Below are 23376 nucleotides of genomic sequence, written 5' to 3'. Positions count from 1 at the left end.
CCTGCTGACTCGGCCTCAGGATGTCTAGAGGCAAGAACCAAGCGCACCCAAATGAGCGCACCAGTGATCATGTGCGCATCACGCAGAGGGAGAGTGAGGGACGAAAAGCAGCAGCAGAGCATGGCAGTTGTATCGCAGTTTGTGTGATTCCGTGTGCGTTAATGAGACTGTAAGTGTTATTGCCTTTGACAGGTTAACTGGTATGATAATAGTTATAGTTGTTTGTGTATGTTTAAGCTAAAGTTATGCCTCAGTACACTGCTACCACGTTAGTAGGTTTATTTAATTATTTAATTAACTAGCACTAAGTTAATACCAGTGGCCAGAATCTCCCCCAATGATTATATCCCGCGGTTAAAGGATTTTTCTGTTGTTTATTGTTTAGTTTAGCTGTTGTTAGCTCGCCACATGCTTGCCTTAGTACTAGCAACTGGGAAGATATGTGCTATTTAGCCAACTTCTGGTCTTACGGCGACCCCTTGTGGACATTGTAAAATATTGCTGTGTCTGAGTAGATGATGTGTTCTGATTGTTGCTTGGTTGTCTTTGAGCCTGCTAATTATAGTGTTACCTGTTTCTGTTTCCAGACAACCATGCTTATAGTCACCGATACTGCACCCGCCACAATTATAAGTGCATATCTTCTGTGAAGCTTCATTAAAGACGGTGAACTAAACTCCTGGACTGCTGCAGTCTTTCTGACCAAAGACTTAGGCCAGACTTGTATACCCAGCACTTCCAGTATATATATATTCTACAGGTACAATGTAGCAAAGACAAAAAGAATAACTGTAAAAGTAAAATTCACAGCAAATTTACGCACTAATTAGTTACCTGCAGACGCATGCTTCTGAAAAAAGAAATGAAAAAAGCACACACACCGCTAGCTCTAATTAATAATGCCACACTGCACTTTTTATTCCCTTTACAAACTAATTGTCATGAGTTATGTATTGCTTTTTTCATACAACTTAAGAATCCAGGAGCTGCATTTTGAATCATTTACAGTGGAGAAAGATGATATACCTCTCAAATCTAGGCAAAAACAACGACCACAGAGGAATCGTTGGATCAACAAAAAAAATATAATAAGAGACTCAAAGACCTCTTTTGAGATCAGAGATTGCAGTATGAATCTCTGTCTGCACTGTTACATTTGGTCATGCTGGACTTCTGCTGCCATCAACAGGTGAAATCTGGGCTCAATGACATGATTTAATTCCACTTTCTTTTCTTTCAGATACTTTAAAAGTTACAGTTTGAGGAATAGCCTCTGACCAATTTGGTTTTCACCTTAACAGTTATTTTTAAGGTGTCACTTACTGCTCACATTTAGTTTATTAATTTGCTCAGTTACCAGTTCAGGGGAAAGAGATGGTTCTCCCTGTTGAAATTGAGGCGTAGCAGGAGGGTATGCAGGTACTGAAGGTGATGTGAATCCTGGAACTGAAAACCCGTATGGAGCAGCACCTTGTGGCCACTGGTTAAAATTGCCACTTGTTATGTTTGCATGCTGAGCGGGATCTAGTGAGGGACAAGCACCTGATCCAGTGGGGAAGGCAAGGGAAGGGTAGTTGCTGTAACTTGGAGCCCAGGCTCTCCCGGGTGGGTAAGGGCCCACAGGCTCCCCAGGCTGAATGGCTGCAAATCTGTAAGGAATGATGAGCAGTGGAAACACCACCTCTGGGTCAAAGGCAAAACTAATGTCCAGATATACCTGGAAAAAGTCAGAGATTTAGAATCAAATCAGACTAAAGTAACCATCAAATTAAAAGTGCAATTTATAAAACTACCAATTTTACTTTTTTAATTTGACATATAATTATTATTTGTTATGCTTTTTTATGCAGCGTCTTATCTTCATAGTAGTTATTAATTATTTAAGAGGTTAAGACACACATTTTCTTTATCTATTATTTACCTACAAACATTTACAACCAAAGTTCACCATGAAATCCCTATGACATAGTTTTATACCTTTAACTGATATTCAACTGAGATGATATCACAGTTACGGAGGGTGGCGATGGCATCACTAGGAATCTTCAACTGGCGGGAGGCAGTTTGCTCTGAGTTTGGACGGATAGTGTCCCCGACCTCTTTGAACAGAGTCTCATCACAGGTTTTAGTCTTGCCATCGCATCTGTACACTATTTCCTCTGAAGTTTGAATTTGGGTTCTATGTTCTTGGAGGAAGAGTTACAGATTTTGGCAACAACAGATAAAGTTTCACCTGTCAATAGCAAATGTTAACAATGAGCTTAATTTTTAAATCTATTCACATTTTATTTTGTAAGTTGCAGATATTTTACCTGGAAAACAAACTCCTCTGCTAATGGTAGCAGACATTTGAACCTGTCCCTTAGAGAAAACACCGACGTCTTTACTCACTGAACTAGATTGTGGACACTGTAAAGAACCAGACAGACATTTTTTTTTTCAGATCAACTCAATTGTAATCCAGATGTCAAATTTATAACACATCATTGTAGTGTTTACCATTACTTGAGGAGTGTTTAGAAATGCCTTAGAAACAAACTTGATCTCTTTTTGTACTGCAGAAGGCAAATGCCAGCTCCGAGATATCTTTGCTTCAACCACATAGACAATTTTTCCATGTTTCCCCTGGAAGGACGAAGGCATGTTCCTAAAAAAACAGAATCTAGTTATTTGTAAAAGCAAACTACAGCACGGTATTAATGCATGAAGCCAGAAATTCCCACATACCCTTCTGGGATTTTAAGCCTGAATTTAAAAGTGTGGGCCCCTTGGGGAAGTGAAGTGCCTGCAAGAGAAATATGATTATACTTGTATGTCCAAATGGTCCTGCTAGGAATGGCACAATAACAACCTGTGTTCAAAAATTTCAGCCCCGTCACTCACATGGTGAAGTTTTTAACACGCTGAGTGTTGGAGCCTTGCCAGTAAAGAAATATGTAAATGATGGAAATTCTCTGTTGGTTTTTTTTTCCAAAGTTCACAGCAATCTCTCTTTCTGGGATTTGACTATCAAAAAATATTGAAATTAGGGGAAGTTTGCCAATAAATTAATAGCAGTGATAACTGTTTTTACTGAGAAGGAAGCTGAAGTACCAGGAAAGACCTGACACAAGCAGGAAAAAAACAAGCAACTTCCACATGGGGTTGGCCCTCTAAATGTGGCCCATAAACCCTGCCCATAGCTACACCCTACATTGTGTCGAGTGACTATCTGCAACATGCAAGACCCAAAGTGAAAGGCTAAATAAATATTTATTAACTTTGCTCTCAGAAGTAACAAAAAAATTTAATAACCACTCCACTAATTGCTTTGCCAGCTGCCGTCGTTGCGCCAAAAAAGTGATCATCAGCAAAAAAGTGATTAGGGGTATTTGTTAAAAGATTATTGTGGGAATACAAACAGTTCTAAGTGACTTATTGGCATATAATTTGTCAAAAATATGTCAAACATATCTCTTGTGAATCATAAAAGTCATTCTGAGCCAGAAAATATGTTTGAATCACAAGGTACAAGCCACAATCTATTTTTGGCAAAATGACTGTTGCATATCTTTTATTTATCTTGAAAAAAGTGTCACTGACATTAAAATGTGTTTTTCAAGAGAGATCTGCCCAAGAAGTCATGAGAAATTATAACGAATACAAAAACACATTTTTCTAATCATACTTTAAGTGCCCAAAATTAACTAGCCTGACACAGAGTCATAAAGATTCTTGCAAAACAAGTATTTTCTTTATTTCATAGACAAGCAAGGCTGGATGGGGGTGGGGATGCTCTCCAATTTAAGTGTTGATGCATGCTTAATTATCCAGATAAGAACAATTTCTGTGATATGCATTTTAAGCTTGCCAGTCTTCCTTTACCTCACTTGGATCCACAGGTGTCACAGTTCTGATAAATGTATACCAATTGATTGATAGTGGCAACCTTCATGAGAGTAGTTGTTGCGGACAACACATCAAAGCTCATTTTCCACTGTAAGTTGGCAGTTACACAAACTTCAGGTTTACATGGGGAAATAAATCAGCCCTCTTCTGGATGAGTCCTGTCTCCACCTGAGCACTCGGACATGTTGATAACTCAGCCATAAACTCTATGAAAAGCATCAGAATTTAAAATCATTCCAGAATAAGCAAATAAGTGAAGAATAAGGGAAGAATATGTGTGTTTATACTTCTATACACACATATTAGGAAAACAAAGCACCACGGCTTGCCACGGGTTAGCCAAAAAGAGCAGATAATAGAAAAATGACAAGATTAGACTCAAGAGGTACACAGCAGAAGTGACGAAGCCAAGATGAAGGATATATAAGAAAAGCAGTATTTATACACACGAGGTAAACATGTAATGGGACAGAAGGCGGTGACATGACAAACCTATAAGCAATTAAGACAATCAAAAAAAAAAGATGAGAATTAAATGTAGTCAGATAAAGGATTATAAAACTCCAAAGGACTCACAAACTCTGAGAAGAGGCCAGAGAACATGACAAAAACACTATATTCCTTCATGAGGACTGAAATGGCAACAAAAAGTCCTGCTAGGAATGGCACAATAACAACCTGAGTTCAGGTTTTAAATGCATGAACCCCTTACCTCTAGCATTCTCTGCAAATAGAAATTCCTTCACTTTGAAATATCTCCGGTGACTATAATGAAATTCCCTTTCCTCTCCAGTACCTTCTGTCCACTTTACGATAGAGTCTCCTTTGGCTTTCACGAAAACGCTCTTGACTTTGACGTCTTTGGTCAGTCGGAAATTAACTGTGCCCACTATAGTATCTCCTTCAGAAAAAGCATGATCTTCACTGATTGCCTCGTAAGTCACATTAAAGTCTTTTATCCGTGACATTTCAGAGCTGTCAGTGAAATGCTTTTCTCAGCACAGATAAACTGATCAGACGGGCAGATCAAGAAATTTCAACCCCATCACTCAAAAGGAGGAGTTTTTAAAACGCTGAGTGTTGGAGCCTTGCCAGTCATGTAAATGATGGAAATTTTCTGTTGTTTTTTTTTTTTTTTTTCAAAGTTCACAGCAATCTCTCTTTCTGGGATTTGATAATCAAAAAATATTGAAATTAGGGGAAGTTTACCACGAAATTAACAGCAGTGATAATTGTTTTTACTGAGAAGGAAGTTGAAGTACCAGGAAAGACGTGACACAAGCAGGGAGAGAACAAGCAACTTCCACATTTAGAGGGCCAACCCCAACCCTGCCCATAGCTAAATCCTACATTGTGTTGAGCAACTATCTGCAAAGTGCAAGACCCAAAGTGAAAGGCTAAATAAATATTTACTAACTTTGCTCTCAGAAGTAACAAAAAAAATCATCGATGCCATCCATTTACTCATCTATCCACCCATCCATCCAGCTTGTCCAAGAGGAAAGGAGCTGGAGCCTATTTCAATTGCTGCAGGGCAGGAGGGTCTGTCCCAGTGCTACCACTTAATAAAGTTGGTTACTTTTTATCTGAAAAGTTACTGAATAATGCCAAACTCATGAAGTTGTACCATGCAAAAAAGTTCACAGATCGATGGTCTCCAGTTTACCTTGCTACAACCACTCCACTAGTTGCTTTGCCAGCTGCCTTTGTTGTGCCAAAAAGTGATCATCTGCAAAAAAAGTGATTAGGGGTATTTGTCAAAAAATTTATTGCAGGAATATAAACAGTTATAAGTGACTTGTTGGCATATAATTTGTCAAAAATATGTCAAACATATCTCTTCACTTGAGCAAATAAGTGAAGAATAAGGGAAGGACGTCCGCTCCTGGGCGCCGCCCAGCTCACATTGCATACGACCCCTACGGTACCTCATGCGAGTGGTGAGCCTGCAGGAAGATGAGCCCATGTCCCTTTTTCGGGCTGTGCCTTTTATTAAACCATTCAAAATCACAGATCTTAAGCAAACATCCAATATACCTACAATATTGATCGATTTACCTGCGCGCAGTCAATCTAGAGCTTGGCTGAGTCCAACTTTAAAATTCGTGGTCACACAAAGAAGTCCAACAACACGCATTAAAAATGGGCACCTACAACAATGAATGATCCTGTGGCAAGGCAAGGCAAGGCAAGTTTATTTGTATAGCACAATTCAAGAACAAGGTGGTTCAAAGTGCTTTACAGAGACATTAGAAACAAAAACAAATAAAAAGCATGATTTAAAATTGATTAAAACAAGCAAACAAACTAACTAACTAAATAACAAACAAAAAAACAAACAAAACAGTATGTAAAAAAAAAATCAAAACAGATAAAATCAGAACAATAGATAAAATCAGTAGTTAAAATGTAAGTTTTGAAGTTTAAGCTTAAAAGTGTGGATTTGGTGCTTTATTCAAATGCAGCTGAGAACAGGTGAGTCTTCAACCTGGATTTAAATAAACTGAGTGTTTCAGCTGATCTGAGGCTTTCTGGGAGTTTGTTCCAGATATAAGGAGCATAAAAGCTGAATGCAGCTTCTCCGTGTCTGGTTCTGACTCTGGGAACTGATAAAAGACCGGATCCAGATGACCTGAGGGATCTGGATGGTTCATACTGGGTCAGGAGGTCACTGATGTATTTTGGTCCTAAACCATTCAGAGCTTAATAGACCAGCATCAGAACTTTAAAGTCTATCCTCTGACGGACAGGCAGCCAGTGTAAAGACCTCAGAGCTGGACTGATGTGGTCCACTTTTTTGGTCTTAGTGAGGACTCGAGCAGCAGAGTTCTGAATGAGCTGTAGTTGTCTGACTGATTTTTTAGGTAGACCTGTAAAGATGCTGTTACAGTAATCAAGCCTACTAAAGATGAATGCGTGGACTAGTTTTTCCAGGTCCTGTTGAGACATCAGATCTTTTATCCTCGAAATATTTTTTAGGTGATAGTAAGCTGACTTTGTTATTGTCTTAATGTGTTTTTCTAAGTTTAGGTCTGCATCCATCACTACACCCAAATTTCTCGCCTGGTCTGTGGTTTTTAGGTGTATAGATTGAAGTTCTCTGGTGACCTGTAATCGTTTTTCTTTGGCGCCAAAGACTATTACCTCAGTTTTGTTTTTGTTTAGCTGGAGAAAATTGTGGCACAACCAGTCATTAATTTCCTCAATGCATTTACCAAGAGCCTGTACAGGGCCTTGGTCTCCTGGTGACATTGTGATATATATTTGTGTGTCATCTGCATAGCTATGATAGTTTATTTTGTTGTTGTTTATAATCTGTGCCAGTGGGAGCATGTAAATGTTAAACAGAGGGGGTCCCAAGATGGAACCTTGGGGAATTCCACATGTGATACTTGTCTGCTCAGATGTGAAGTTACCTATTGATACAAAGTATTTCCTGTTTTCTAAGTATGTTTTGAACCAGTTTAGTACAGTTCCTGAAAGACCTGTCCAGTTCTCCAGTCGTTTGAGTAATATGTTGTGGTCAACTGTATCAAATGCTGCACTGAGATCCAGTAAAACTAAGACTGACATTTTTCTACTGTCTGTGTTCAGACATATGTCATTGAACACTTTGGTCAGAGCAGTTTCAGTGCTGTGGTTCTGTCTAAAACCTGACTGGAAGGCATCGTAGCAGTTATTCTGTTTTAAGAAGTAATTGAGCTGTTGAGAAACTGCTTTTTCAATGATCTTACTTAAAAATGGGAGATTTGAGATCGGCCTGTAGTTGTTCATTTGTGTCTTGTCAAGAGTGTCCTTTTTCAGTATAGGTTTTATTACAGCAGTTTTTAGTGGTTCTGGAAACACACCTGACATTAAAGAAAAGTTGACGATCTGTAACAGGTCTGACTCCAAAGTCTTTGAGACCTTTTTGAAAAAACTTGTTGGCAGGACATCTAAACAGCAAGAGGAGGAGTTCAGTTGACCTAAGATGTCATCCAGGTCTTTGCTGTTAATAGGGTGAAACTGTTTCATGGTGTTTAAACTGTTTTTCGGTGGACACAGTACATATCCTGGATCTGCTGTTGATGTACCAATTGCTTGTCTAATCTTTTGGATTTTTTCTGTGAAGAATTTGGCAAAGTCATTGCAGGCCATGGTTGAATGAAGTTCAGCTGGCACTGGCACAGGAGGGTTTGTTAGCCTGTCAACTGTGGAAAATAAGACCCGAGCATTATGACTGTTTTTAGTGATGATGTCAGAGAAGTAGGACCTCCTTGCACTCCTCAGTTGTAAATTATAATTGTGAAGTTTCTCTTTATAGATGTTGAAGGAAACTGTTTCCAGGGCCTACTCCGTGGATCGGCTTCCTCCGAGGCGTGGACGTCTATCAGCAGAGAATGTACCTTCACCTATCAGCAGAGAATGTCCCTTAGTCTGTAACACAGTCAAATATATTCTCAAGTAATATTCAAGCATGCCATTCAGCGTGTTAGTACGAGCAGCTCGGGAGCAGCTTGGGAGAACAAGAAAACAGAGACTGCTTTAGATTGTCTTCCCAAAGTGACTCAACTTTATTCACAAGTACAACAGTTTATATAGAGGGTAAAATTCATGAGACAGCAGATTTATCAGTTTAAACCAGTACAGACCAAGATAAGGCAGCGTCTTCCTGCCCTTGGGTGAAGAAGCATCCTTTGTGTAGTTTATTAGTTCAGCTACAATTGTGATTATCTCAGCGACATATTTTCAAGGCACAAAACGAAGAGTTCTTTCATTAGTGAAATCTGAAACAAACCATTTGGCCTTCAACAGGCGTCTAAAAGATTAAGAAACTAATGTAGCTGAGGGAGTGATCTCTGTGGTATTTCAACCTTGTACCAGCCTGTGATTCTCACACATCAATTCTTGGGTCAAAGAGAAAAATAACTAAAACAAAGGGGCCTTATTGAATGACAGAGTTTTCCTGCATAATGTCACTATAAAACAATATCCAGTAAATGCTCCCATGGTGCTAAAATACCTAACAGATGTCATAGTGAACCTGGAGGTTTGTTTTTCTCCATCTGCGCTCAGCTTTCCTACACTCTCTTTTTTCATTTTTCACTAGTGTGGAGTTTCTCCATGGAGACTTTTTCCTTCCAGAGATAACCTTCACCTTAATGGGAGCAATTGTATCCATTACATTTAACATTTTTAAATTGAAGCTATTGACGAGCTCATTGACTGAACCTCTGGACAGGTCAGGTGTTAATGGGAAGACCTGGTTAAAGATCTCACTACTGTGTTCAGTTATACACCGTTTTGTGATCACTGCTGTTGATATATTTGTGTGGGCTGAGATTTTACTTTCAAAGAAAACACAGTAATGATCAGACAGGCCCACATCAGACACAGTAATGTTTGAAATGCTCAGGCCCTTGGATATCAGTAGGTCAAGAGTGTGTCCTCTATTATGTGTGGCCTCTGTTGCATGCTGAGTCAGCCCAAAGTTGCCCAGAGTGTTGCTCAGATCTTTAGTCCCTTTGTCCTGAGGGTTGTCCACATGGATGTTAAAATCCCCAACAATAATTACACAGTCGAAATCAACACAGATCACAGACAGCAGTTCACTGAGGTCATTAAACAAGTCTGTGTAGTATTTGGGAGGCCTGTAAACATTAAGAAACACAACTTTGGATGGGGCCTTCAGCTGTAAAGCCACATATTCAAAAGACTGAAAACTTCCAGGGGATAGCTGCTTACATTGAAATGATTCATTAAATAGGACAGCAACCCCTCCTCCTCTCCTGCTCACCCTGGCCTCACTGATAAAACTGTAGTTAGGAGGGGTCGTCTCGATGAGAACAGCTCCACTGTTACTTTGGTCCAACCAAGTTTCAGTTAAAAACATAAAATCAAGGCTGTGCTCAGTGATTAAATCATTAATTAAAAATGTTTTCCCAGCTAACGATCTAACGTTTAATAAAGCCAACTTAAGTGTTTTAGAGGTATTACTTGTCCCCTCGTGTTTGGGAGCAGTCTGTGGCACACAAGGTATGTTTACTATATTTAAAGATCTTTTAGAGTGCATTTCTCTGTGTTTTGACCAGGCCACATGTCTCCTTCTGTCACCTAAAAGTACAGAGATTTTAAAACCTTCTAGTAAACAGGGTCCCAGCTTCTCCTGGGAAAAGTCACCACTGCCATAATCCTCGCAGCCTGGACCCTCCACACATCACACATCAGACTTCGGAGACAGAGCATGAAGGTGGTAAGGAGGAACTAAAGGGGGCGAGGCTGAGCAATGTGACTTCGATTGCTCTGTTGAGGGTGGGGCTCGATGGCGAACCTTTGGCCGCTCTGGTGGGGGGTTTATGGGGGACAAAAAGGGATTGGGCCGGGGGGTAGATCTGAGCCCAGCATTGACCCGCTCCATCATCTCCTCAGTGAATTTCAGGTGTGGGGAGGAGGGAGAAAGGGAGGGGGAGGAGGGTGATGGGGGTGATGGCCTGTCAGGGGTTTGGGGGACTGGGGAAGATCGTGGTCCCTGGTCCTGGTCCTGGTCATTGGTGTTGTTGAGAGAGTTGGAGGCAAATAGGGACCCCTCTTCTTGCCTCAGATGTCTCTCCTTTCTGAGGCTCTTCCCGGGTGGGGGCAGATGGAGCTCCTCCTCAAGGTTTCTGCTGGGCTTTGTCTGTTCTTGGAGTACTGTTTGTTCCTCTTTATGAGATAACTCCTCGTTTATCTCAGCCTTGGCACCAAGCACAGATGGATGACGTATGGAATAAAACAAGTTGGAGGTGAACAGTTTCACCCCTGACTTGTTAAAATTAAATCCATTTGCTTTAAACAGATGCCTGCGTTCCCAAAAAATATTAAAGTTGTTGATAAAATGCACTGAGTGGTCAGCACATGCTGATATAAGCCATTTATTCAGTGTAAACAACCTGCTGAATCTCTCGTCTCCTCCTCTGACCGGCGGTACAGGTCCACTGATGAATACAGCTGCATTCAGAGAGTTTGCAGTATTTAATAATCCAGTAAAGTCCCGTTTCAGAACCTCCAACTGTTGTTTGGACACATCGTTTGACCCTGTATGCAGAACAATGTTTGTCACAGTTGGATATTCCTCTGCAATTTGAAGAATTCTCTCCTTCAGGTTGTTGACCATATCGTTAGGAAAGCAGAGGACTTTAGTGTTCTTACCGCACATCCTTTGTACATCCTTTACGGCAGAGTCACCCACAATCAGAGTTTCAGGCCTAGCCTTTAGCTTTCCCAGTGGCCTTTTACTTTTGAAAAGATTTTCGGACCTTACTTCGCTACTTTTAGATGGATGGTTGTCCGATATAGATCCAGGGTCCTTTGATAGTGGAGCAAATCTGTTGTGCAGTTTCACATTCAGTTGTTTTGAAGGTTTGTTGTTAACCTTCCTATTCACGGTTGTCCAGTCCTGTTTCCTCTCGTATACAGGGGTAGAAGAGCTTCTCTGTCTCGTAGGAAGTGAAGGCCAGTCGGTTTCAGAGATTTCAGCTCGCTGTGCCCTGCCTGTGATACGTCCTCCCCCTTCTAGGAGACATGATTTATGTCTTGGTTTTGCACCAAGACAGTCCAAGGGGGGATTATCGCTTGAGGATTTATAATAGTGCACAAAGTCTACTTTCTTGGTCATGTTATCTGTGCTCCTTAGCTGTGTACTAGCTTGCTCATCGCCATTGTTTTGAATCAAAGGCAAGGTTGTTTCATTTCCACACAGTCCATTTACCTCCACGTTTACTTCTAAGCGATGAATTTTTGTCTCCAGTACTGCAATCTTCTGCAGGAGGCTGTGGTAGTCATCTGTGGAGAGGGAAGGCATCTTGTTGCTAGTTAGCCTAGCGGTTAGCACCTTTCCAGGGTATTGAGGCTGCTCGGTGCCCAGACGCTGTAATCAGGCTTCAGCTGTGTCTAGGCCACAGACACACGGAGCGCTGAGGATAAGGTAACTATAAAAATGTTGCTGTTTCTGTTAAGAACACTTTAGTCCTAATGATCTATAAGTGTCCAGAAGCTATCGCAGGTAAGCTCATACGGAAAAAAGGGAAAAAATCAGCATAAAAATCAATAAAAATCAATAAAAGAAGCAAAGCATTTAAAGAGCAAAGAGATGAAGCGTCCACACTCACCAAGGGGGACCCACTAGAGGCTTCCACTCACACCCAAGGAAGGGTTCTGTTGTGTTTGGGTGCAATATGCTCAGTTCATGTTTGGAGGTGAATAAAGTTGGAGTGTAAAACTAGAGCTCCTGTATCGTGTGTCCCATGCCTCCATATTGGTGACCCTACCTTGAACACGCAGCAAACCATGGAGTTCGCCCTGGACACGCCGCTACTGCTGGCCCTCTGCCTCCTGCTGCGGCTACATTTGCCGTGGCGCTCCAGTTGTGGCTCCATGACCCCTCGTCATGGTTCATCCACGTGGAGGCTCAGTTTGCTCTCCACAGCATCTCAGCTGAGGACATAAAATTTCATCACGTGGTGCCATTGCTCGTCCCGCTAACCACCTGTTGGGTCTATGTTTCCACAAGCCCCGCTAATTCTAGAGACTTATTCATCATGAAGAAAACAAGACAGTCGATCGATCGATTATTTGCGCAAGGGAGGCCTCGTCTGTGTCCACCACGAAAATGACCCCCAGATCTGACCTCCTCCTGCTACCTTTTATTGAGAGACAGTTCACACAAAACATGTCAGAACAAAGCCACGCCCCCTTGGTTCTAAGACAAAGAATTTTATGTATATGTGTGAACGTCTGTAAGAATGTGTGTGTGTGTGTGTGTGTGTGTGTGTGTGTGTGTGTGTGTGTGTGTGTGTGTGTGTGTGTGTGTGTGTGTGTGTGTGTCAGACCTCCTGCTGACCAAAGGGTCGTAAACCCAGGAAGCTTACATCAAAAGAAACAGATCTTTCAGATAGGATGTATCTACAATAAAACCTCCCCCAGCACAGAGTGGTTGGAGAGGTGGTCAGGATCAAAGGAGTGGCTTTGATCCTACTGCTTGAACTAAGACTGTACAAATTTAAGAAACACAATGGCAACATTCAACAATTAGACTTAACACCACCCGCTGTGTGATGGCCCTCCTCAAGGACCCGCCCATGCAAGGGAAATATGTTGCCGTTAAGGACCTACTACTGCGGCGATACACCCTCTCCGGTGCGGAGCGAGCCAAGAAACTTCTCTCCCTCTCCAGGCTGGGCGGAGGCATGGCTCATTAACTCATGGAAAACATGTTGTCCTTGCTTGGTTCGGACAACGGGCTATTCCTCGCCCTTGCCCTTCGGTCCTCACAGACGGGCCTCGTGCTGGAAGACATGCCGGTGTGGGATGGCAGTCCACGTTTGCTGTGCGACATGTCTTCCCTTTCGTGGAGCAATCGTGTTTTGACTCCATCCATGCTTTCTCTTATCTGGGCTTACGGGCTTCGGTCAAGATGGTCACGGACAAGTTTATTTGGCCGGGCCTGCGGAAAGTGGTAAAGAGTTGGGCTGCTGCGTGCATTCTGTGCCAACACTCGAAGGTCCAGATGCACACTCAGCCACCCCTCAAACCTTTCTGCGTACCTGGTAGGCGTTTCGACCATGTGCACGTCAGACCGCTTCCACGGTCGCAGGGTTTCACACATCTTTTGACTGGGGTGAATTGCATCACCAGGTGGCCGGAAGTGGTTCACCTGGCTTCCATGACAGCGGAGGTGGTGGCCAGGGCGTTGGTGTCCACGTGGGTTTTGCGTTTTGGTACCCCCCCCCCCCCTCCCCATTGACCTTGGACAGAGGCCCTCAGTTCGTATCGGAACTATGGTCCACCATGGCTGCCGGAGGGTCAAGGTCCACCGCACCACGATGTACCACCCATAGGCTAATGGGATGTGCGAGCACTTTCTCCGTGCTTCCTTAACGAGTGGTAACTGGGTCGACCGTCTGCCTTGGGTTTTGTTGGGGTTGCGCAGTGCGGTCAAGAAGGACATCAGGGTTTCTCCTGCTAAACTGGTCCTTGGCCAACCCCTCTGTGTCCCCGGGGAATTTTTGCCTGAGGGACCTCCCCCCCATGTTTTGATGTCTCAGTGCCGGGTGTCCGCTCCCCTGGAGGCCCCTTTTCGGTCCCTGGCCCTGTGCACCACTGCCTGCCAGACATTTTTTTTCTGCGGTTGTTGGAATCTTCTTTTTTTTGTTTTTGTTCTGCATGACGCCCATCATCCCCTCTTGCGTCCGCTTTACGACAGCCTGTTTCGGGTTATTGAACCAGGTTCCAAGCTTTTTCTTTTGGATTTTTTGGGCCGGCAGGAGGTAGTTTCAGTGGACCGACTTAAGCCTGCACACATTCTGTAGGATGCTCCTGTGGTCCCAGCCCGGGCCCCCCGCCATGGCCACCCACCTGCTACCGGAACATTGGACTCTGACCCTGCCTCTGAGATCGCTCCGTGCCCACAGTCGCTCATCCGGCCAGGGTTTGGCCTGTCTTTCCCAGCCTGGTGAGCACACAGCCAGTTCTCGGACTCCCCATTTCAGACATTCTGGACATTTGATTAAGCCCTGGGTCCTGGACTAGTGGACTGTTTGTTTGGGTGTTCGGGAGGGGGGCGGGGCACGTGTGGCGACCCACTAGAGGGCTTCACTCACACCCAAGCTTGGAGGAAGGGTTCTGTTGTGTTTGGGTGCAATATGCTAAGTTCATGTTTGGAGGTGAATAAAGTCGGAGTGTAAAACTAGAGCTCCTGTGTTGTGTGTCCCATGCCTACAACAATAAATGATCCAAACAAAATGGCAAAAATCACTTACGAACAATATACCCACTGGCACCGGAGTGAGTTAACTGCCAAACACACAGCAGAAGACAGCAAACTGCCAAGTGACACGTGTTACAACTGGAAGAGCCATTTTGGCAGCCATCCAAAGCTTCAGCAGTAGTGAACCCTTAGCAGCTGCAGCCTCCACCGCACCATCACCACGGCACCTAGTGGGTTCATTGTGTAGCATGGTGGTTGGGTTAATGGCAGTGTTAGCTTAACTAGCATTGCTAAGTTACTTAGCTAGCCACAAACATGCTCATGCAAATAGCGTTTGTTGTTGTTGTTGTTGTTGTTTTTTTAATCTTTCCGGTAAACAGCAGACAGACATCGGACATCATACAACTGTGGGGATGAACAAAAGTATTTTACCAGCACAATATAATCTGCAGTATGATCATTGCTTTAACAATGTAACAGATAGCTTTAAGATGGCCTTAAGATGTTTATGCATACTGTTATCATATTAACCTTGTATTCCAGATGCAGTTATAACTATTTTATACATATTGCATATCGGTGCTTATTTTGAGGTGATGTTCGGTTCATTAAGGGTCTTAAGCTTCACTGGCATGACTGTCCAGGTGATACATGCTGAGGGAAACTAGAACATAGAAGGAATTGCAATACATGCTTACAAAACACTTATATCAGGTCATTTTTTATTATCGTTTATAAGTTCATATTCTTGTATTAAGCATTTAGTAGAGATTCTTGATTAAAACATTTATTCAGTAGATGACATATACATAGTTTCAGTTCGGTTATTACATATATGAGAGTGGCTTCTGTCTCTCTGTCTGGTGAGAGGTCAGGAGCTAGTCGGCGAGGTGAAATAGGGTGCAATTGTGGTTAGCACACACCAGAGGTGGGACCAAGTCATTGTTTTGCAAGTCTCAAGTAAGTCTCAAGTCTTTATCCTCAAGTCTCAAGTCAAGTCTCAAGTAATGTCAGGCAAGTCAGAGTCGAGTCTCAAGTCACTGGTGTAAAAGTCCGAGTCAAGTCACAAGTCTGAAATTTTGAATTTCAAGTCCTTTCGAGTCATTCAAAAAAACGAAAAAAAGCATGTTGCAGTTATATGCTAAATGTAAATATTAGACCATGTAATTTTTAAATCTGTGTTTTTCTCAACACATGACAAAATAGTGAACTTAGAAAATATACACAAATTGTGAAATTGCACCTCTTTAAAATGCAGCTCAATTAAACCTAGCTCCAAGAATAATTTTCACCGACAGTTCTGAGATAAGCTGCATGTTATTCTTGGATGCGCTTGTAGGACCGGCTTTAAAATCGCATGACAAAAATATCATACACATTAAAAAAAAACTGCATCACCAACGTAGCCTGGACAACATTTGCTAGTTAGATGAAGTCAGCTATCTCATCGTAGCATATTTATATGCATATTTATAATTATACGGTTCTTGGAGTGAGTGCATACACTCATGAAGTTTAGTAACTTCAGGTCACTGCAACAAGCCCAGGTACAGTTTACCGACGGATGGGTGCAGGACCTTGAAACGCACAGTGTAGAACGAAAGACCATCATACTGTGATATTCTGGATTAGGCTCTTAAAAGGATCAGGACAGAAGGACGTGGATAGGTGCCTTTATTGAACAGCAGGACATCACACACTAACTTGTTGTTTCTTAGCGGTGCAGAAAACTACCCTTTTTTGTTGTTATATATTGGTCAACCAAGAACTAGCCCTGTAACAGGCACTTCTGTATTTTACCACTGGGGGGCAACAATTCACTCTATTACATTCCTCCCCTTTTAGATTTGTAATTGAAGTAAGCAACCCTTTAAAGAATGTATTTCACTGCCCCCACCAAAAAGAAATATTCTGTGGCCCTTACGAACAATGAACAAATGTAGCCATTACTTCCATTATTAACTCTTCACTTCTAAAATAACTGGCAGTAAATAACTAAAACATAACTCTACATTTTCAAAGATTCAGTCTCTTTGGGGGAACTCTGCGTCTCTCTGGGTATCTGCGTTCCACAGATGGGCTTTGGGTGGTTTCTGGGTTGGATACTGGTGGTTCATCGGTTGTCTGTTTAGGTGGTTCAGGAGGTAAGGAGTGTGATGTTAAAATCCCAGGTGGACTTGGTGGTATCTCTGGAACAACACTGTCCATAATCACTTCTGGCCGTCCCTCTGAAACCGGTGAAAATATAACTGGGGGTTTCTCCACAGTCTGTCTCCATGGTAACAGGTGATCCACATGTATTGTGCGTGTTCTCTGTCCCTCTTGTATCAGGTAAGTAACACTTCCCATTTTCTTCAGAACTGTTCCCTGAGTCCATTTTGTTTCCCCCCCCCCCTGAAGTTTCGGATACGCACAGCGTCTCCCTCCGAAAAAACACGAACAGGTTGGGTTTTGTAATCATGGTGTCGCTTCTGCTCAGACTGTTTCTGTTCAATGTGTCTGCTTAGTTCAGGTTTCAGCAGGCTGAAGCGAGTCCGGATCTGACGTTTCAGGAACAACTCTGCTGGTGTACGACCCGTTACAGTGTGCGGTGTACTGCGATACATGATAAGGAAGTTTGCCAAACGATGACTGAGTGGCAATGTGGCCTTACCATCTGCTTCCAGCACATTTTTCATCAGGGATCGTTTCAGGATTTGTACTGACCTCTCTGCTGCCCCGTTTGATGCAGGATGATAGGCAGGAACAGCTGTGTGTCTGATCCCATTTAACTCCAGAAACTGATTGAATTCCTTTGACACAAGTTGAGGTCCATTGTCTGAAACAAGCTCTTCTGGAAGTCCATATGAAGCAAATAACCCTCTCAAAACCTCAATGGTGTTGTGTGAGGTAATGGATGGCATAGGGAACACTTCCAACCATTTTGAATGACTGTCAATGACAACTAAAAAGTACTGCTTGCCTTTTTCAGCGAAATCAATGTGAATCCGTTGCCAAACTCTCTCAGGCCACTTCCACGGATGGAGTGGTGCAACGGGTGGTGACTTCTGTACAGCCTGACAGACTGAGCAGCTTTGAACCAGTTCTTGTATATCACCATCACAGCCTGGCCACCACAGGTAACTGCGAGCGAGTGCTTTCATACGACAGATACCTGGATGTTCATGATGCAGGTCTTCCAGCACTTTCTGTTGGTAAACCGGTGGAATGATGACCCGTTGTCCCCAAAGAACACATCCTTGTTCTGCTGACAGCTCGTGTCTGCGTGTAAAGTAAGGCTTAAGTGATTCGTCTTGCATATAACTTGGCCACCCATTCATGGTGTAGCTCCAGACCTTGCTGAGGATTGGATCCTTCATGGTTGCTCTCTCAATGTCTTTAGCTACTATTGGTAGCTCTTCCACATGTGAGAAATAGAAGATACTTCCCTCAGCGGCAATGTTGTCTGGCGTATTCCGAGGTAGACGTGACAATGCATCTGCATTAGCATGTTCAGCTGATCTTCTATATTCAATGTCATAATTGTATGCCATTAGAATAAGAGCCCAGCGTTGCATTCTTAGTGCAGCGAGTGTTGGGACAGCTGACTTTGGCCCTAGTATAGCCAGCAGTGGCTTATGATCTGTTATGAGGGTGAATTTCCTTCCATACAGATATTTATGGAATTTCTTTACTCCAAAAATTATGGCAAGGGCCTCTTTTTCTATCTGGGCATACTTTCGCTCAGCTTCAGTTAATGTTCTTGATGCGAAAGCCACAGGCCTTTCCTCTCCATTTTCCATGACATGAGAGATGACTGCGCCCAATCCATAAGGTGATGCATCGCAGGCTAACTTCAATGGCAGATTTGTGCTGTAGTGCACCAACACTTTGTTCTGCAGCAGTAGACTTTTTGCATCCCTGAATGCTTTTGCACATTCCATGGTCCAAATCCATTTAGCATCTTTTCTCAACAGGTTATGCAAAGGCTGAAGAATGGTGGATGGATTTTCCAAAAATCGACTGTAGTAATTTAGAAGACCAAGAAAGGACTTCAGTTCAGTGACGTTTGTTGGTTCTGGTGCATTTGCTATGGCTGCTACCTTTTCCTCTAAAGGATGCAGACCATCCCTGTCAATACGATGTCCCAGGTACTCCACACTGCTCTGAAGAAAGTGGCACTTGGAAAGCTTCACTCTGACACCATGCTTCTCCAGACGTGTGAGTACTTCCTCCAACCTCTTCAAATGATCCCTTTCAGATGAAGCAGTGATGAGGATGTCATCCAAAAAGCAGGTGACATGCTCCATCCCCTGAAGGATTTCATCCATCACAGACTGGAAAAGAGCCGGAGCACTGGAAACACCATAGCTGAGGCGATTGTACTTATAGAGACCTTTGTGTGTGTTGATGACCAGATACTTCTCTGATTCTTCATCTAACTGTAGCTGCTGATAGGCATGAGAAAGGTCAAGTTTACTGAAGGATATTCCTCCAGCTAAAGTGGCAAACAAATCTTCAGTATTTGGAAGTGGATATCTTTCCTCTTCAACACACTGGTTGACACTGACTTTGTAGTCACCACATATCCTAATTGTTTTGTCTGCCTTTGGCACAGTAACAATAGGGGATGCCCACTCACTTTTCTCAACCTTTGAAATAACCTTCACCTTTTCCAATCTGTCCAGCTCCTTTTCCACAGCTTCTTTTAGTGCATAAGGAACTGGGCAAGCTTTACAGAAAATTGGTGTGGTGTTTGGTTTAGTGTGGATTCTAGCTTTAAATCCCTTTATGCAGCCTTGGTCATCCGAAAACACTGCCTGATGGCGCTGAATCACTTCTAGTACTCCTGGCTTTGCTTCTTTCTGCACCAGTACCTTGTGTACTGTGAAAATCTGTTTCCAGTTCAGCTGTAGTTTCTTTAACCAGTTTCGTCCAATCAGAGCTGGTCTGTCTCCCTGAACAACGATCAGTGGTAGGGTGATGTTTTGAGTCCCATACTGTACTGGTAACATAATATATCCACGCACAGCAATGTGTTGGCCTGAGTAGGACTTGAGCTTTAGCCCACTGGCTGGTTTTATAGGGAAATGAGTGAGATGCATCTGATAATACTTGTCTGATACTACCGACACTGCTGATCCTGTATCCAGCAGCATGGTGGTGTTCTTGCTCCCAAGCGCAACATCCACTGTGTATCCCTTCTCACTGGAGGTGATGGAGTACATTGAATAAACTCCAAAAAGTTCAGCTTCATCATTCCTACTTGAGCATTCATCCTCAGTTTCCAAATACTGAGTTTGCTGACTGAATTTTTTATTCCTGCAAGCACGTGCAATGTGTCCTATTTTTGCACAAACATGACACTTTTCGCTCTTAAATTTGCACTCACATGCTGAATGCTTTCCACCACAACGATAACATGGTTGCTTCATTCCTGTGTCTTTTTTAGGTCCCTTCCAGTTCTTTGGCTTGTTATTGCCCTCTTGCCTGTTCTGTCCTTTCCATCCTTTGTTGAAAAAATTTGGAGCATTTGTCAAGGCATTTACGTGGTGAGGGTCCTGGCGTCCTGAGAACTCCATCGTATTTTTCGAAGCGAGTTCCATGGATACGGCAATCTCACATGCATGTGGAAATGTAAGATCCTTTTCCGATAGTAGCTTGCGCTGCACAGCATCAGAACGCAGCCCACTAACAAAACGATCCCTCAGGGCCTCATCCAAATATTGTCCAAAATCACATGTGGCTGACAACTGCCTCAGGGCGACAACATAGTCAGAAACTGCCTCCCCTTCTTTCTGGTTACGTTTCTGAAAACGAAAACGCTCAGCTATCACCACTGGAGTCGGCTTATAATGCGCACTTAACGCCCCAGTCAGCGCTGCATATCCCATGGTACTCGGTACCCTCGGAGACACAAGATTCTTTAGCAGCCTGTATGTATCTGCTCCGATCACAGAGAGAAACGTGCACACTTTCTTCTCATCGGAAACATCATTTGCCAACATCCATTGCTCCAACCGCTCCAAATATGACTCAAAATCTTCCTTCGATTCATTATACTCTTCAACACGACCCACATGCATCGCCATGTTAGCTCACCAAAAGCTGTTCCGCTGCAGCCGTGAAGAAAACGTCTTGATTTGTCTTTTTCTTTACATGTGAACACAACCCTCCTACAGCCTCTGTCACGCTGTGGAAATCTTTAGAATCCTCGTCGCCAGTTGTGATATTCTGGATTAGGCTCTTAAAAGGATCAGGACAGAAGGACGTGGATAGGTGCCTTTATTGAACAGCAGGACATCACACACTAACTTGTTGTTTCTTAGCGGTGCAGAAAACTACCCTTTTTTGTTGTTATATATTGGTCAACCAAGAACTAGCCCTGTAACAGGCACTTCTGTATTTTACCACTGGGGGGCAACAATTCACTCTATTACAATACGTATCATAAGTTTACCAGTCTCACAAACTGTCGTCATAAATACACATTCCTTAACCGTTTATTAATAGGACCTTTGAGCTCAACGATAATTAATTAGTAGTGGAAATAATTTCTGGTAGCATCACAGAAATGTAGCAGTGACAATAATATTGTATGCTGTAATCGTACTGGGCAATTAGTGATACAAAAAAACCCGTTTTATCCTGTGAATAAAAGTATGTTTTTGTCAATGTACCATAATAACAGAAGCGAAACGCAATATCATGTCAGGACAATTCACTATTTATGCACAATAAACAAAGGAGCATAGCGCGACCATTTCTGTTCAGCGCCAGACTTGCTTGTAACCTATATCACCAATTATGTTAAGAAAAATGACGTATTAACTACTAAAAAACACTGACCTTCGTGTAAATGCTTGGAGCAGACTAACCTGTGAGCTGGAGTGTTCTGGGACGTTATATTTGGTCTTTGAATGGCTGCAATCCAGTCGCCTCTTTGTTACTTCGGAAACATGGCTCGAACAATTTCTCTTCAATGACGTAATCCGATAACAACCGATCTCTTTACCCGTCGGCTTCCCGTGGCTGTCATGCGACCGGCTATTGCAGTTAATAATACAACAGCTTCTTGCCATTTTTGTGTTTCTTTTTATCGCTGTATAACTGATTTCAATTGAAAGTCTGTGTGCGCTAGTACCTCTTGCCACGAGTTCCCAGAATCCTTTGCGGTTCTACCCGTGAATGACGTCACATTTTCAATCTCTATATAATATGCATGTTAAATTTTATATTTGGGGTAAAATATCAAGTCTTTTCAAGTAAACCGGTTCAAGTCCAATTCAAGTCCCAAGTCATTGGTGTAAAAGTCCAAGTCAAGTCACAAGTCTTAGAACATTTTTTCAAGTCAAGTCTAAAGTCATAAAATTAATGACTCGAGTCTGACTCGAGTCCAAGTCATGTGACTCGAGTCCACACCTCTGGCACACACACACACACACACTCAGTTAGAGAGAATCATTTATAGGTGAAAGTTTAATCATGTTTTGCTCGGGGTTGCAAAAGAGCAGTTTGTCGCAGAACTGCTGCTGATGTGTCAAGACGATAAGCGAGCATCCGGCAGTGACAGGAAATACCTGCCGTGAAGACGAAGACAATGTTCTTTTCAAATTGTGTTAAAAGTCATTGTGGTTTTGAATTGACGTATGCATATATTGGATCTGACGTTGAGGGGGCGTCATTAAATAACATATACCCTGATGGTATAAAATATCTGTTTATGTTTTGAGTAGTCGAAGATTAGCCCTGTCTGCGAACGGAACTGGTCTTCCCACACGTGTATTTCATTAAAATCAATTGTTTGACCAAGCTCTTGGACCATGGTTGTTTGTACTCTCCTTCCTCAATATTTGAACCTTAACACAACCTTATTTATTTATTTGATCGCTAACAGTCCATCCACGCTTGGAAAAGATGCGCGCACCTATAGTGTTAATAGTTTACTTGAACTTTTTTTAACATAGTTAAATGTTAAGTGATGAGGGATTCCCACAGACGGCTCGCGCTGGTTTTCCACAAGAACTAAAACCACTTTGTTGCACTTTGTCATTCAGATACTGAATAAAAGGGGCTGTTGCTATAAAATTGACCTGACCCTGTTCCTTCATTTAAAGAGCCATAACACAGAGGTCACACTAGATAGAGATATTATAGAGATATTCATGAAAACTTTATGTTTTTTCAAGTTTTTTTGTTTCTTTTCTCTAGTTATTTCATTTATATTTATGTCATTTATATGAATAAATAAATACATTTTCTATCTATCTATCTAGTTATCTATCTGTCATGGATTTTTTTGACCTTTCTCGAAGCGTGGCGGTTGTGAGAACCGTGAGGAATTGCCACAGGGACATGTTAGACATGTTTTGGCCATCACAGATGTTCCAAGAATTGTAATCGTCCTGAGAGGGAGGGGGTCGGTGGAGCACAGTTCATGATTGAAAGAGGAGTGAAAGAAGCCATCTATGTCCACTGTGAACGACCATCTTTGAACAGAGGCGGTGGTTTACGACACAAAACTGTCTGCCATCTATAATCCAGTTCTGAGATCTTTTCCCGGACACCTTAACACCTGTTTGACCTCATGAAATCACATGATAGGGTGGGGCTAGGTTTCACAGCGGGTTCACCCATAACCCTTGGCTGATTGTGACCTACTCCCGTTTTCACACCTTGGCTCATGTGATCAGGTAGAGGAGCAACAGGGGGCTTTTTGACCCCCTTGGGGGGGACTCTCCTCTAGGACTTAAATCTGGGAATCTCCACCATTTGACTGAACTGAA

General features: G+C 42.6%; 1 protein-coding gene and 1 pseudogene across 1 annotated transcript; both read right to left on the bottom strand.

Annotated features, from left to right (window-relative positions):
* Positions 1 to 1315: 1315 nt before the first annotated feature.
* Positions 1316 to 4856, bottom strand: LOC146562393 (arrestin domain-containing protein 3-like; annotated as a pseudogene).
* A 5228-nt stretch (positions 4857 to 10084) lies between these two features.
* On the bottom strand, positions 10085 to 11097 carry LOC146562392 (uncharacterized). Its single transcript, XM_085293114.1, has one exon. It carries the CDS (start codon positions 11060 to 11062, stop codon positions 10085 to 10087), a length of 978 nt encoding a protein of 325 aa, XP_085149240.1. The 5' UTR covers positions 11063 to 11097.
* Positions 11098 to 23376: the final 12279 nt, after the last annotated feature.

The sequence above is a fragment of the Mchenga conophoros genome, linkage group LG12 (assembly GCF_057382185.1).
Source record: "Mchenga conophoros isolate Kocher_MC1m ecotype Shallow Benthic linkage group LG12, M_conophoros_male_GT1.1, whole genome shotgun sequence".
In the NCBI taxonomy this organism is placed as follows: domain Eukaryota; kingdom Metazoa; phylum Chordata; class Actinopteri; order Cichliformes; family Cichlidae; genus Mchenga; species Mchenga conophoros.
Note: the sequence above shows the minus strand (reverse complement) of the source record. Positions and strands in the feature narration are given on the sequence as shown.